The sequence below is a fragment of the Setaria italica genome, chromosome IX (genome assembly GCF_000263155.2).
Source record: "Setaria italica strain Yugu1 chromosome IX, Setaria_italica_v2.0, whole genome shotgun sequence".
Classification (NCBI taxonomy): domain Eukaryota; kingdom Viridiplantae; phylum Streptophyta; class Magnoliopsida; order Poales; family Poaceae; genus Setaria; species Setaria italica.
The window spans coordinates 4,131,300-4,148,369 of record NC_028458.1 but is presented as its reverse complement, the minus strand read 5'-3'; the positions used below and the strand labels follow the sequence as shown (position 1 = coordinate 4,148,369).

At 47.6% G+C, this 17,070-nt stretch overlaps 1 protein-coding gene and 1 pseudogene across 1 annotated transcript; one reads left to right on the top strand and one right to left on the bottom strand.

The window, feature by feature from the left end:
- Positions 1-151, bottom strand: part of LOC101771884 — a 1,156-nt pseudogene extending 1,005 nt beyond the window's left edge.
- Positions 152-11,524: 11,373 nt separating this feature from the next.
- On the top strand, positions 11,525-12,368 carry LOC101771097 (4-hydroxyphenylpyruvate dioxygenase-like). The gene is made up of 2 exons (XM_022829611.1): positions 11,525-11,738; positions 11,862-12,368. Exons 1-2 carry the CDS (start codon positions 11,587-11,589, stop codon positions 12,061-12,063), a joined length of 354 nt encoding a protein of 117 aa, XP_022685346.1. The 5' UTR covers positions 11,525-11,586; the 3' UTR covers positions 12,064-12,368.
- Positions 12,369-17,070: the final 4,702 nt, after the last annotated feature.

Below are 17,070 nucleotides of genomic sequence, written 5' to 3'. Positions count from 1 at the left end.
CTTCCACATACCGGCACGCTCGCTTTCCAGACCCTCCGTATCGAACACTGAGCACCCCTGGCGTCCATCGCATCCTCTGCGCCGCCTCCCTGCACGCCCGCAGCTGCTCGGCGCCCTCGCTCGACGGCGCGTCCGCGTCGGCGCCGGACATGGCACGGTGGCGATGGATCGCTGCCGGCTGGATCCTGGAAGCCCGCGCGGCGCGGACGCTGCAACCGTCGTCTTGGGAGTAGCCCACTCACTAGGCCAGGGATCGCTAGCTGCCGGTCAGTCGACGGGTAGTGGACAGCAGTACGTGGGCGTGGGACTCCCGGAAATTTCATTGGCGTTTCGGTTTCGTTGCGGCGAAGGTATCGCGTCGCGTGGGGCGGGTGCGCGCGGGCCTGCGTTGACGCGCGCCGAGGGGTCCGGTCAATGCGCGACAAGAACGCAACAGTGCGTTAGGTTCCTTGCCTTTGTCGGTGGTGCTCGTCTAGGTCTCGGTCTTCACGGCGCCACGGCCCGCGGCACGCGGCGGCGGAGGTGATCGATGGGCTCGTGGGGAGCTTTGGGCCTGTAGGATGCGGATGGGCCGGTGTATTGGGCTACAGGTCGTGGTGGCGGTATTGCCGAAGGAAACTTGGCTGCCAAGTCTGCTTTGACCACGACAACCCCTCCCGCACGCGGCACGCATGATGATAAACAGGCTCGGCTCCTTACCAGCCATCAAACAATATTTTTCCCTCACAACAAATCAGCTGTTTCAGCTTTTCAGTCGGCTTATAAGCTGAAGCGAACACGCCCCACCGAAACCGACGCCGACACGATACCATCCCATGTACTCCAACCCATTTGCCGCCGCAACCAAGCGCCGCCGCCTGCCGCCAATGCAAGGGGATCAGCACCTCCCGCTAGAGCTGCTGCTCGAGGTCGTCGCGCGCTCGGACGACGCCGCGTCCATCGCCCGCTGCGCCGCGGCCAGCAGGCCCCTCCGGCGTGCCATGCTCGGCGCGGGGTTCCGCCCCGTCACCCGCGTCGGCCTCATCGCGGCCGTCCGCGCCGGCTACGACCCCGCCCGCCTCCTCGGCGTCTCCTACGCGTCCGCCGACCGCGGCGACGACGAACACGACATCGTCCGGGCGTCCTGGCGCCTCCGCTTCGACACGGGCCAGCTGCGTTCGTTGGAGCTCGTGTCCTCGCGCGGCGGGCTCCTCGTCCTCTGGCGGCACGAAGCCGAAGCCGAGCCCGAGCTGCGCGTCTGCAACACCTTCACCGGCAACGTCGCCTGCCTTCCCTACATGGACGGGGAGGTCGGCAAGTGGGGTAATCCCGGCATCTACCGGCCCACCTTGCTCACCGTCGCCGACGCCGGCCGCTCCTTCGAGCTGCTCGCCATGGACGGGTGCCTGCGAACCTGCATCTTCTCCTCGTCCGTCATTCGATCGATAGTGCAAGCTCTTGTTATTGACCATCCCTGGCACAACACATATCTTTTACTAGACGTCTTTTTTAGTTGCTTAAAGATTTCAGATATTGCTTTTTCTGCTATAGGAAGAGTGGCGTTCCCGAAGGGCGAGCTCGAAAAAGATAAACAAAACAGATATTTTGAAGGGAAGGATTTTCAATCATTTAGCCGCTCCATAGACTTTTGAGCTTAGTATGGAGTTGCCCGGGGAAATAAAACATAAATGGAGATGGTTCTCATCATAAGATCGGCCAATAGAAGAAAAAAGTCCCTAATTCTGCAGAACATTCTGAGCACATGAAAAGTGAATAGCCTAAAGATAAAAAAACAAAATCTATCATTTTTTAACAGCAGTTCTTATTGCCCCTTTGGCATTTTTAGCCCATTGTTGTATCCGATTCAACATTGTATCCGATTCAACAGTTGATACATATTTGTTCTCCTCTTAAAAAAAATTCCAAGAACGGCAGCGGCAAGTGGGGCGCCATACGTTTAGTGGCTCTACCCCCGGAGCACGACTGCTGGTGCTTCGTCAACCAGTCAGCGCACACCTCCCCGGCCATCATCGGGCGCATCGTCCACTGGATCTGCCGTTCGACGCAGCGTGCCGCCGGCGTGTTCATCCTCGCCGTGCACGCCGACAGTGCAGAGGCCACGGCGATCGAGCCGCCGCCGCAGGGCTATCTTGGTGGCAGCAGCAGCACAGGGAGTTGTTGCACGCTGGCCGCCACGCCGGAAGGGAACCTGAGCATGTTCGTCCCAGAAGCTGAGGTGATATCGATGTGGACGCTGTCGACGGAGGGGTGGAGCCGGGACGCGGTGATCTGCAAGCATGGGATCGGCAAGCAGGTCATGCCCGGCGTGGACGTGAACGGGATGATCTGCTGGTGCGTGGGGTTTGGGGAGAGGAGCCGCACCGTGATCTTTTGGATGGAGAAGGTCGGGCTCATCGAGCTCAACCTGGGAACAATGAAGGCCAACGTGCTCCCATGGGGTGGTGAGCATGGCACGAGCAGGATCGCGGGGGTGTGCTTCCATGAGATAGATGTGGCCTCTTTGCTGTAAGACACGAAAAACATTCTCCCCCAAATATTTGTACATTCGAAAAATCACTGACCGTGGAGATCGATAGTAACACTTCGCTCATTCACACCATGCCTGCCGTCCCCTTCGATCTGTGGTGGAATCTCGTTGTGTTTGATTTTGTGGCGTCAACGCGTGATTTATCCGTCTCTGTGTGCCGTCTGCTGCTGCCCCTCCGATCTTTGGTGACTTTTTGTTGTTTATTTTGACTTTGTGGTAGACTGGTATATATGCTTTGTATAAGAACCAATGTGTGAATTGTTTGATTAGGTTATTTAAATCATCATGTATTCAAATGGCGTATAATCACACTACTTATTTTGAAATTAACGGTGAGATGGACAAGGAGTATATCGTTAGCAGCTAGGCAACTCGCCGAGCCAAGGGAGTGGCACACAGTATTCAATTCGGCCGGCCGGCCGGCCGCATGCTCCCAATTCCAGCCTCGGAAACTAGCTCTTGATGTTTAACTTCCCTAAAAAAGAAAAAAAAATTACTCCGATAATTTGCATGCAATGCACGTGTAACATCCGCAGTTCCAAGAATCTCTATTTCTCTTCCTCTCGCGCTTGTGCTTGGGTATGCAGGGAAGAGATCAAAGCAGCTGCCAGTGCGCCCTTTCTTTTCCGATTGCATTGCATCCAGCCAGCCTAATCCTCCCGTCTCCTTGCAGTTTTATCATGACACATTCGCCTACAGTACTCTCTGGACGAAATGGCGAGACAGGTTTGCGATGCCATGTGCAGAACTCCAGATGGTATAGCGATACCACAATCACAAACACCAGGAACTTGTGCTAATATTTAATTCTCTGGACACACTCTTTCTATGATTGTTTCCTAGTTTTGCAGCCCTACAATGATAAAAGCAGCTACAAAGCCAGAGCTGATGGCTTCCATAGTGTGACTGTGTGAGCAACATATACTGATGCCACACAATATGATGGCCGCAGTAGGCCCGGAGATAGATACCCTGTCATCTAATATGAATCATTAGCCAGATGTTATACCTTCCCATATGATACAATTAGAGCCTGTTTGGTCCCCGGCATGCCACGCCACGGGCCATGGCGGTGGAAATCGGCGCCACAAGCTGCGGCCGGGAACAAGCACGCCCTTAACCTCCGGTTCCCATTACTTTCTGGCAACGACAACACATTGTGGGCATCGCATCTTGATTACCTAGATTAGGATAAGAATGTGCTGACCTAATGTAGATGAAGAATGATTATTATTAGCATCATGTCCAGACAAAGATTGCACGGAGACTTTCAATACTCGCACCTTTGACTACTGGCCTCCCATTTTAGGCCCCGTTTGGATCCAGAATCAGATTCTGAAAATCTGAATTTTGGTTGGATTTCCAAAACCTGGATTCCAAGCTAAAACCAGATGGACCTGTTTGGAGGGATAGATTTTAGAATCTAGAATCCTTATTCCGATTACCCAGATGCCGCACCCCGTCCCCAACCTCATCCCACGCTGTCGTCGCCTCGCCGCAATCTCTCTTCTCTGGTGGCGCTTCCCACCACCGTCGCCTACGTGAAGGAACCCTACCACACCTCCCGCCTCTCTCATATCTGCCCAACAAACAGGGAGACGTGCGATGGTTGGAAACCATAAGGTTGCAGCTGGCGGCGGCTGCGGCGATCGGATCAGCAACCTCCCCGACGGCATCCTCGAGCATGTCCTCTCCATCCTCCCAGCCGTAGATGCCGTGCACTCGTCCATGCTCTCCAGGTGGTGGCTCGGCACCTGGGCCCACACCCCCTAGGCTCAACCTCTCCGACAAGCACCTCCAGGACCGGTTCCTTGACTCAATGAGGAGGGGTGGGAAGGAGGAGGAGGCGCCACGGCGGGTGGATCTGGGCGCGACAGCCAGCGGGCCTCCTCCGACGAGCTGGAACGGCGCGGCTGGCGCGGTGGCCGGCAGGCCTCCTTTCATGAGCTAGAGCGGGCGCGGCCGGTGGGCCTCGTTCGACGAGCTGGAGGCGGGCGCGGCCGGCGACGACGAGAGGGAGGCTTCGGCGGCGGGGAAGGCGAGGAGAGAGACGGATGGAGGTGATGGCAGGGGAGGTAATTCTAATGAAATCTGAAGGGCTATTCGGTCATTTGGTCGTCAAAATCCACCATAAGCTCCCCAACTCCAGATTTCGGGATTTTGCGAATCCAGAATCCGGATTCTGGAATCCTCACCAAAATCCGTCCCATTTGGAAGCCGGCTAGCTTCTGGATTTTGGATTCTCAAAATCCAGACTAAGGCCCCATTTGAATACAAATTCAGATTCTAAGAATCTGGATTTTGGTTGAATTGACAAAATCTGGATTCTAAATAAAATCTGGATTGTGCTGTTTGGATTCTAGATTCCAGTAGCTAATTTTACATATTTTTTATGCCTACTTCCTATTTATGCCCAAGCTAGTATTTTTGGTTGCCACTAGCTACAACATTGCTTCCCACCAATGCACTGAATGAGTCGCACGAAGATCCGAAAGTCCATGAATACAACAACATACATATTCACAAAACAGCATACAAGTTCGCGCATACCTACTATTTGTCATTACAAACACCCTCTCACAATGACTCTACTCTTCATTAGCAAACAAAGCATTCGCTACAGAATCTCGAAATGTATTCATGTTGACATCCTCGTCGCCTAAATGATTGTTAGCACTGCTTCATTGAGGAGAAGAGGCCGCCGGTATTGGCATGTACTCCTCATCTTGGTCACACATATCGAAGTCTTGATCTCAAATGAAATTATGTAGAGCCATGGAAGCAAGGATTATTTTGTTTTGCTTATTCATTGGATAACTCAGCAAGTTTAACAAAATCCGCCATTTCATCTTCAATACTCCAAATGAACGCTCAATGACATTGCGCATGGATGAGTGCAAGTAATTGAATACCTCTTTTTTACCTCTTGGTCTTGGACCTTGTTGAAATTCTGGCAAATGATACTTCGTTCCCTTGTAAGGTGCAAGATAACCAAATCCATAAGATAAAATTTCCCTAATAATAAAATTGCATAATTATGACACATAACCAATATTTTTTGTCACATTTAAATAACATACTTATTTACCTTCCGGCGGATGAGGGAACTTATCACTATATTTGTTTATTGTGTCGCTGAAAACCCTCATAACATGTACAAACCCCAGCCATCCCGCAACCGCAAACTTGAATCTTATGTCGAAGTCACAAATAGCCAATACGTTCTGACTTGAGTAACCATGTCAAATAACATGCTTAAGCACCTTTCATGATGGAACAACAACTAGGATGTGTGTTCCGTCTATTGGCCCAATGCAATTATCAAAGTGAGGTGAGAAACGAGAACTCCGCAATCTAGGATGCACTATTCTGAAACGAGGATCTCTAGGTTTTATAACATTAGCTGAGAGTCTAAACACACTATCCAAGACTTGTTCAAATTTCCTACTAATCGTGTCAATCGACCTCTCAAAACGATTTTCAGCTTTGTCTCAATGATTGTGGTGCTCCAATGATCCACATAAACAAGGCCAATCACTCAATGGACTCATCCTTTTTGATGACTTCAGTCCATATGATAACACCAACACATCATGCAGCATATGAAAAAGTTCCCTACTCATTCTAAACAGGTCGTAGAAGGCTATTGGATTGCTAAGTGTTGTCATGACCCACTCATATCCAGAAAGACCAGTTTTCACCTTCTTAGTTTTGTTCATGAAAGCAGATTCATAATACATACCAAACATGCAGCCCACAGCTCCAAATTGATGCACAAGCTCCAATTGCCCCAGTGCATTCCTATTCCATATCCCCTTCATTACCTTCACCATAAGAATCTTTGTCCTCCTCCTCAGGCTAGTTGCAATTGTGCTAGTACTACTGCACCGCTTTCCAGGAACGGTACGTTCAGGACTCCTGTCACCAATATCACCTTCATCACCTTCATAGCCTTCAATTTTTTGTTCACCAAGTATGCAAGAAGATGACCCATCCACAGCAATATTCTGAAACATCACTTGAAGCTCATCTAGATTATCCGGAGGCCCATATCACAGCTTCCTCCATTCGCCATGATTCTGAAATTAATACAGAAAAGACATTAATGCACAAAGCTCATGTCTCACAAGTATGTTCAATATGGAAGTAGCAGGGGATAGGCATCAAATACCTTTGTGTGCTTTTTCCACCAAGCGTCATCTGCCACGACTGTGCCCTACCCCATCCAAGTCCACTCTAATTGTTTGCATACAACTAGAAGGCATACATGCGTCGAAGGGCGTCTTATCGGTTCTTGAACTACTGCTTGGAGTGACGCAATCCTGTCCTTTCTTCAAATTTCGCAGCTATGTTGTTGTAGGCCCTATTAGTCAAGTGTCCTTTGTTGCTGTACCGGCTGTAATTTTCTCGACACAAAGCTCACAAAATGCATCATTATTGGTGCTGTTGGCCAGCCTTGTCAAATAGGTCGTCGGTCTATTGTACAAATAGAATTATGATGACACAAGTGAAAAAATAGAACTGAGACAAGTGGATAAAAATACAGTATATCAAACATCATTCAGCACATAGAAAGGAATATGTAGTAACATATCTCATGTGTCAATGAAAAAATATTCAGAGATGCATCTAAGGTTAGTAGCTGCACATGCACACTGCACACAGGCATACACTACGCATTCGAGAGGACTGATTTAAGGTGCCGTCTTAATACATATGCTCATAGAATGCAGCATTGTTGGCGCTATTGGCCCAATCATCTTGTCAAATAAATCGTCGCTCTAGTGTACAAGCAGAAATATGATGGGACAAGTGAAAAAAAATGAACACTATAGAATTGTACTATATCTAACAGCAACTGCAAGTGGACAGGTAATGTACGCAATTAAAAGAGATTAAATGGCTAGTAGTAGTAACATATTCTCATAGCCATAATGTATATCAAATAGCATGTAAGATTAATATAGCTTGCATGACCATTACTGCATCTGAAAGCAGAGAAAGTTAAGCATATGGCCATTACTCTGATTGGAGTACTCGTTTGGTTACTTCACGGCACGGCCAAAAAAAAGAAAGAGCTTCACTCGGTTGGCCCTCCTAGGCTTCCGCCTACTTTCTCTTCTCTTAAGTCTACAATCATAGTTTGGTTAGTATAACTTGCTCAAATTAAACAATCATAGTTTGGTTAGTATAACTTGCTCAAATTAAACAATCATAGTTTGGTTAGTATAACTTGCTCAAATTAAACAATCATAGCCACGTGAAAGCAAAAAAAAATACAGTATATCAAATAGCATGTCAGGTTACTACAAAATATTCAGACATTCATGTAACGTTAGTAGCTGCACACACACAACACATAGACATACAGACACAGAGTACGGAATTGGTTAACATAGTTTGGTCAAATTAAACAATCATAGCAATGTCAAATTAAACGAGTAGGAGTAAAAAGTGAATAATCATGTGGAGTCAAATAGTTATACCGATGCATCTATCCTGAAGATCGTCAGCCTCTTCATTGTAGGGGTTCAGGCTCCATGTAGATGTGCTAGGCTTCTGGAGACCACCATCGAAGGCATCATCAGCCACACTAGGAGTTGTGCCATTGCTTCGTCCTCCAGCAAGACGTGGTGGAAGGAATTGACACGATGCAATGGTGCTAGGACGACGAGTCGGTGCAGCACGGGCATGTCCTCGTGCACCTCCGGCTGGCCAACAAGGGATGCCGACATCCTGGTCAGATGCTTCTCCGATTGGCACTGCTACAGCACGACCAGCACCACGTCCACACTAGCGGCATGGCTGGCGCCACGGCCGGCGCCACGCCAACACACGGCTCGCGCCATGGCCAGCGCCATGCCCAACGCCACCCAGGAGGTCGCCGTCCCCAACCAATCCAGCCGCGCGATGAGCGTAGAAGGTCCAAGTACGACACGTTGGTGGTGAAGTCCACGACCTCCGAATTGAGGTCCAGACCCTCCAATCCACTTGCTACATGATGACGTCCTACGCCACGACCGCTAGAGGAGGAAGCCGCAAGGGGAAAGCTCGGGGGCTGGCTGAAGAAGTCGACCCCAAAATTCGTCGGAGCAGCTTTGGAGTCTGAAAAGAACTCGTTGTCGTCGAGGTCCCCTTGCGACTCCATCTACAGATGGCAGCTGCGCCTGCTGCTCTTGGCCGGAACCGACGTCGGCGACCAACCGTCACTCAGATCTGGCGGGCAGTGACTGTAGGCAGGCGGCGAGTATGGGCGTGGAAACGGGTGAGGTGTGGTACGGGGACGGGGCCTGATGGCAAGAGGTGGCGCAAAGGTCGTGGGCTCGATGGGGAAAGATGGGAGGGAGGCTGTGGCGGCCGAATCTTGCGAGCAATGTGGAAGGGGACGGGAAACGAGAGCAGATCGGCTGTGCGAGAAGGAAGGGGAAGAGTAGGGATTGGGTCATTTTCTGGAAGGATAAGGGGTAAAATCGTAAAATACATACGCAGAAGCTATCAGAAGAAACGTTTCAACGGATTCTAGGATTCTCTGATGGAATCTAGGCGAAAATCTGCCCGGTTTAGAGGCTTCCTGAGTTCCAGATTTTGGATTCTTAAAATCCATCTCAATCCAAACGGGGCTGATGCGTGCCATCTTGTGAATGTGAATCCCATGCACGTGTGCATGCAGTGCAGTGCAGGCAGCCTCTAGATGAAACCTCGCTCAGCCACTCGCTCTCCGAAGAATATAAGACCAAAGGGTAGCAATAAAAGGGTTTAGGGCATGTTTGGGAATGCTCAGCTCCAGGTTTAGTAGCTCGGCTCTAAAATCATCTTGCCAAACACCTCCAGCTCCAACTATACCAACTTCAGAAAAAGGTGGATCTGGGGGGAAACTCTAAGGTTTTTCTGGAGCTCCGCAAAGGGTGCTCCCAAAAAACTAGTTTCATACCTTATTTTGAAGTTGGGTGGAAATTACCCACCAATATCACTGTTTACACATACCGCTTCGAGAAAAAAAAGAGCCCTCCCTCGCGACGCTTCCTATTCCGCCACCGCCTCCTCCTTCGCGATGCCTCCTGTTCTGCCGCCGCCCCCTCCCTCGTGACGCCTCTGCCTCCGCCGCCACCGCCACCATCTCCCCTTCCTCCGGCCGAACTCCATTCCACCCGCCGGCGCCCATGGGCAGGCGCGGCCTGACCGACGGCATCCACCCCCTGGCCAGTACTGATTTGGGCCTGGAGCACACCCTAGCCGGCGGCCTGGCTTGTGGCGGTCGTGCCCAGGCCGGCAGCAGAGAGCCCATGGCCGGCACTAAGCCTGACCTCGAAGAGGCCGAAGGCCTGGCTGGGGGTGGCTGTGTCCTGGGGGCGGGCGGCCGTGGCCTAGGGGCGGGTGGCCAAGGCTTGGCCGGTGGCGGCCGTGCCCAGGCAGGCAACAACTAGCCCCTAGTCGGCGTTGAGCCTGACCTCGAAGAGGCAAGCCCTGGCCGGAGGCCTGGTCGGGGGCGGCCGTGCCCAGGCCGACGCTGAGCCGACCTCGAAGAAGCCCTGGCCGGAGGCCTGGTCGGGTGCGGCCATGTCCTGGGCGCGGGCGGCCGTGGCACGTCCAAAGGTGATCGTGGCCTGGGCAGGGGTAGCCACACCCTAGCCGGGGCTGACCCTGACCTTGAAGAGGTCGTTCTTGGTGGTGAAGACGCAAGTGTCGGCTATGGCATAGTGGTATGGAACCAAAGACTCACGCGGAAAAGTTCAATCGTGTTCACTCATCTATTCGCAATGCTATTGAGCGATCGTTTGGACTATTAAAAATGAAGTGGAAAATTCTCTACAAAATACCACCGTACCCCATGTACAAGCAAAACATGATTGTTGTGGCTACTATGTCCTTCACAATTATATCCGTGAACATGATGGATGTGAAGACATTGACTTTGATCGTAATCCTAATTACATATCTACTATCCCGAAAAGGTATAACAAATATGCAATTTCTCCCTTGCGTCCGACCGGTCTACTTCGAATGCCAATACTCCAGCTATGGATGTATTTCATGATGAGTTGGCCACCGCCCTTTCTCTTGCTTGGAACTAGTTAATGTTGGTGTGGTTGATTTTGTAATTTCATTTGGTGCCACATATTAGGTATATTAAATTTTTATTGGAACAATGATGTCCGGTTGATTTTGTAATTTTCATTTGGTGCAAGCATCTGGAGCGAGTCATCCAATCCCATCAACCATCTCGGTGCCCTGAATCCTAATTGACTGGAACCCGGGGAAAAAACACTCTGCCCTTAAGTGACTATTCCCACTAGTTCCTACGATTCCTAGAGCTGGATTTGCATCCAATAGCCAAACACGTACATAGCTCCCTATTTTCTTGGAGTTGGTGAAGTGGAGCTAAAAAAGGTGGAGTTGGTGGAGCGGAGTTATTTTTTTTTTGAAGTGGAGCAATTCCAAACATGCCCTTAATTTCTGCATGAATAAGCTTGCACGCTACTCACGACGACCTGCATAATTCAAAGGTTGCTGCTCTTCATCGAGCCAATGGCATGCAACTCAAGCAGAGATGGACAGCGAAGCATATCAGCAAACAGGGAACCATACAGCAGGCACGCCCACCAGAACACTGCAAGTGGTGGAAGGGCTACCAGTACCTTAAACATAGCCCTTCCAAAGCTGACCAACATGTCCTGAAATTATTGCGGAGAATACACTACCCATGGCAAAATTTCTCCTTCCAAATGTATTTTCTAGTGCAGACAAGAACACCCTTCCCATATAAATGGAATGAATGGTGAATTTTGTTTGGGTAAATTCTGAAACTTCTTCCTCAAGAACACAGAAAGAAAAAACAATCCGTGTCGACAGATTGGAGATCACTCGAAGACTCTATGGTCCACCAGGGTCTAGACTCTATGGTCCACCAGGGTCTCACATGCATTCTTGAGGCGCCGAAGCCAGGTACAGACGTTCCTGGACCACCACGGCCGCACGGCGGCCCGGACGTGCAGCACATCGCCATGGCCAGCTACGACATGCTGCGCTGAGGGAGATGCGGGCGCGCTCCGCCATGGCCCATGGGTGGGTTCGTGTTCTTGGCGCCGCCGCCACCCAACTACTATGACGGTGTCCGGCGCCGCGCCGGCGACGTGCTCTCGGAGGCGCAGATCAGGGACTGCCAGGAGCTGGGGGTGCTCCTCCAGATCTTCACCAAGCCAGCAGGGGACAGGTAAAAACGTCACCTTCCCCCCTGCTCCTCTTGTTGCCCGATGCATGCTTGCAGGATCGATCGGTGTTTGCTCCATGCGATTGAATTCCAAATGTAATTGGGTTGGCTATATGTTTGATTCAGGTTAATGTTCTTCTTGGAGGTAATCCAAGGATCGGGTGGAGGTAATCCAAAGGGTCGGGTGCCTGCAGAAGGATGCCGCAAGAGTACCAGAAGAGCGGCTGCAGCGGGTTCGGCAAGGGCAACTTCTCAGAGCTGTCCAGGTGTGTTGAGGAGCATGAGAAGTCCCTGCTGGAAGCCAAACAGCAGGCCCAGGAATCCTTAGGATCAACCCAGCTGGACGAAGATTGCAATGGCTTGCCATTTAAGTAGAGATGGATAGTGAAGAAGGATAAGCAACACTGAAGCAGACCAGCAACCGAGGAAACATCCATGCAGCAAGAACGCCACCAGAACACTACAAGCGGTGGAAGGCTACCACCATAGTAAACACAGCCCGTCCAAATGGCAAAAATTATATCCTGAACTAGTATACCCTGAACATACGAAGAATACACTTCCCATGGCATAAATTTCTCCTTCCAAATGTATTTTCTAGTGCACAAGAATACCCTTCCAATAAATATGGAATAAATGGTGAATGTTGTTTGGGTAAATACTGAAATTTCTTCTTCGAAAACACAGAAAGGAAAACCAAACCGTGTCGACAGATTGGAGATAACTCGAAGAAAACAGTGACAAATGATACAAACAGCCCACAGCAGTCATCAAACAAACCGGAACAGTTAAGAGCATACAACACAACAAACAATGCACAGGATAAGTTTAACACGGTATTGCAATAAAAAGCCTAGCATGTTAGACAATAGTTCAACATAAGGGCACTCCCAATGGGAGAAACCAATTTAGTTTCCATAGTCTAGGATATTGTATCAAGAAATCATCCTTCACAATGCAACTTTTTTATCTAGAGTTTAAACAAAAATCCAACCAACCATTCTCCCTTCTAGTACCGGATCCTCTGTGCATCATGTAAAGGAGCTCGAGTGACGGGTAGCAGCAGTGCAAGCACAAAGGATCCGGCGGTAAGCAAGAAGAAACTACTTGGGTCTCCCCAATGCAGATTCGCTAGTTTCTTGGTCCATCGGTGCTCGTGAGGACTTGGTTTCCTCTCTAGGAAATGGTTTCTCTCTCTCCATAATAAATCCACTGCCACATCAGCAAATTGCTTAGTTGGCATGATAATTAAGAGGGATAGAAACTATCATCAATATCCCATTGGCACTGCCCTAACAAGATCAACACGGTAATTTACACACATTATTACTTGTCTAGACTTATAACTTGTAACCGCATCACAGGATCAGATGTGGCTACACCAAAGCGTACACATCTGCCAATGATGCTTAACAAACCGTTCCAAAGTCTCAGTCAGGGGTCCATGATCGACCAAGCAACCATCACACGCATCTTAGTGGCACCATCGTATCTTCATCTCCCATTGTTTCCCCTTGGAGCAAAATCAACTCTCCGTACAGATTTACCATCACCAGTCTTTGCTTCGATTATCAGCATATCCTTCACATAGATAGATACAACACGTCGAGTCAGCTGGATAACTCCTACATCAGCAGTCCTGGTACCAGCCACTTTGCTATCATAAAGCATAATGCTGGTGGTGTGGGCAGAGATTGTTCCATCAAATTTTCCCTGCAAAACTCTAATGCCAATAGTTGCCTCCACCGCACCTATGACAATAGCATACAATAAATCCACAATACTGAACCTGGTAGCAAGATTCTTTCTTTCAACCTCACATTTCTCCATATTGTTATGACTCCTTTACTGAATTCTGTGTCCCGCCCTTGACGATCCTTGATCTTCAGATCAGTCTCAACATAATTATTATCCAGCAATACAAGTCCTCGTTTTGGGCCAGTCAAGATCAATGGTTCATCCTGCGGAAAGGTTTACATGACAGGTTAGTGGCATATTTTTCCAAATATATAGTGTTGATTAAGCACGAGAAATTTCAGCCACACAAATAAGCTCAATTAGCAGCCATATGCATGGATCATCTAGTTAATTACTGGTGCCTGAGCCTTCAACTTCCATCTTTATATGAATTCAAACGCACTTGCAACATCTGGCGGGGGCGGGTAAATTGAAAATCAATAAAAATCAATTGCACAAAGTGCCTAGAAGTCTAGGCACGAGACGGCACGAAGCACGGGAGGGCTAGGCACGAGACGGCCCAAGTCCCACCTCTAGGCACATCTCTCCATTAACGCTCATATTGACTACTCAACTCAACTCAAAGAACTGAAGAAGAAGGACCGTGGTGAAATACGTACACCTGTAGTATTGTATTATTAAACTAGGCAGTATCAGCAAGTGGCTTGGTGCCCCGCACGAATCATGACGAAGTCCCAATTCATATGGATGGTGCTACCTTCCCACTCCAACGAGCGAGTGTTCACGGACACCCCCATTTTGTTCCCTCCCCTCCTCCTCTCTCCTGGCACTAGTCGCTTTTTCATTGCACCTGCTTTGGCAGCGGCGGCGGCAAGGGTTTTGGCCGGTCCACCCTGCGCATCTGGTCTGCATCCCCGACCATAGTGGACCCAGCAGCCCCGGGCCCGGGTGGAGAACACCATGTTCCGAGCCTCCCAGGGGTGAGTACTTCACGTCGCCAACCCTCTCCACCCCATCTCTCTCACGTGCACGCACGTAGTACTCAGCAAGTCGCGATAAATAAAACCAGGCAGACATCGAGTGGTGTTCGTTCTTTCTTTTTTATCTGTTTTCATTCTGGGACCTCTTGCTCTCGTTGTGGGCTGCGCGATTGCGGTGGAGCAGTTAAAAGCCCAAATTTTTTGGGTGCGGTTAAAAGCCCAGATTGAAGGCGATAGATCTGCAATCATCACCACCTGAAGGAGTATATGTGGGTTGCACATGTCAACTTAGTTATTTAGGCTATTTGTACATACAGTGATACGTTGAAACGTTCACCATTTAAGATGAGAGCGAAGGAGAGACTGCATGCATGCATAAAGGATAAAAATTGATGACATCACACGTATGCATGCAAATTCGAAAGTAGAAAAAGTTATAAATCATATACGGAGCATCCAAATTAAATTTCGATTTCACCATTGTGTTTGTTATAATAAGATCTTCAAAATAAGACCACACTCAACTATATTTTGATAATATTTTAAAAATCACTTTTTTCAAATACAGGATAATTAATTTTGACCACTGCGAACACATGCATCGACACCAGGAACAAAATATTAAACATGATGAAGAAATAATAATATACTGCAAACAAAAGGTTGAACATTGCGAACAAATAAGTCAACATCGCCAAATAACTTATTCTGCAAAAACGAACAAATTATTCTTGGAGAAGAACAAAGATGCACAGATGACTAACAATACTATTGAAAAGCGAACAAATTATCTCTTGAAGACAAACAAAATATGTACATGTGACGAACAAATTGAACAAACAATTGTATGCATCGAACAAATTATATAAATGCACGGAACAAATTATACAAAGTTCTCGAACAAAAATAAAAGAAAAATAAAAGAATAGAATAAGAAATAAAAGAAAAATACATTAGATAGAAAATTAGAGGAAAACCAAATAAACTAAGAGATTAAAGAAAGAAGAGAACATAAAAATGAAAAACCTTCCAGAGTTACAGTGACAAAACATATGATTTTTTTATCAATAAGTCTCTACATAATAAAATAAAAAAGATTAATAGAACTAATTAGAATATAGAATGACCTACCCTGGCAAGAAAAAAAAAGATAGAGTCACTATCAAACAATAAAGAAAAAATGGAAAAGAAAAAAGAAACGTAAGGAAATATCACGTTGAAAAGTAACAGAAGGAGAAAAAAGAAGAAAACGGACGGAAGAAAAAATAAACAACAAATCCGGAAAAAGGAGAAACGGTGGGAAATAAGAAATAACGGAAGGAAAAAAAAAGACGATAAAAAAAGAACGAAACGAACAGAAGGTAAAAAAATACACGGAAGGGAAAAAAAGGAAACGGAAAAAACTGATGTGTGCTGAATTCCTCTCGGGTCACGCACGAATCGCGATGGGCGCGAGTGAAAAAGCACCGAAGCACGCGTAGGACAACAATCATTACCCTGGAGCAAACCCTGCTAGCGCTGGTGGGCTATCAGAAATTTATTGGGCCGTGACTCCCCGCGTGGTCTCCACCCTCCCACCCCACGCGACAGAATATTAACTGTCGCGTATGCAACATACAGTCGTGCGCAGATTTTTTTTTTTTGGAAGATTTGAGGTTGTTCTGCGCCCACGGTCTCGTTTAGTTACCTAAAATTTGGAGGTGTAAAATTACTGTTATAGCACTGTATCACACTATAGCGTTTCGTTTGTATTTATGAATTATTATCCAAATATTGACTAATTAGGCTCAAAAGATTCGTCTCGCAAAGTACAACAAAACTGTGCAATTAGTTTTTAATTTCGTCTACATTTAGTACTCCATACATATACCGCAAGTTTGATGTGATGGGGAATCTTCTTTTTCCATAGTATCAAAGTTGGGAATTTTGAGAGAACTAAACATTCCCTAAAACAAAAAATCATCCGTCGGGTTCAATTTTGGGTGCGCTTGGATTTTCGAACAAGTCTTGCTTAACTTCGGAAGATAGCACGTTGTGTGCCAACGAGAGCGATCCGTTTTGGCTCAGTTCGTTTTCGTTGCTTTCCCCAAAGCCAATTGCCGCCTTTTCTTTCTTGTTTTAAGAACCTCGATCTCCTGTTCATCAGCCTGAAAAGGCCCAGGTTTTTTGGGTTTCTTTTCCCAAACAATTCAGAAAAAATCCAGATCTTTTGGGGATTTCTCGTCCGAAACAATTTCAAAGACAAATCGTTTGCCTTTACGTGGAAAGTTGTCAATTTGGAAAGTTTCCCATCTTTGTGGAGGTTGCTTAGATGGGAAACAATCCTCCTGAAGACTCTCCAGGTGAAGCCACCTAGAACCCTAGATGGACACTCGAGGAAAAATAGAGAAATCCTAGAGATTCTATAAAAAAAGTAAAAATATCTAACCATCAATCGGTAGACTAAAATCATCATAGCCATCGGATCTATTGTGTTTTCTAAAAAATTACCCACCTATGCTATTTGAAAAATAGCTTAAAGTAATCTTCTACATCTATATCTAAATTACCCACCTCTGACATTATATAAATAAACTAATAACTCCTAATCTTCATCAAAATTACCCACTTATGCCATTGTAAAAATAATTTAAAATAACGCCCTAAATTTGCAACTA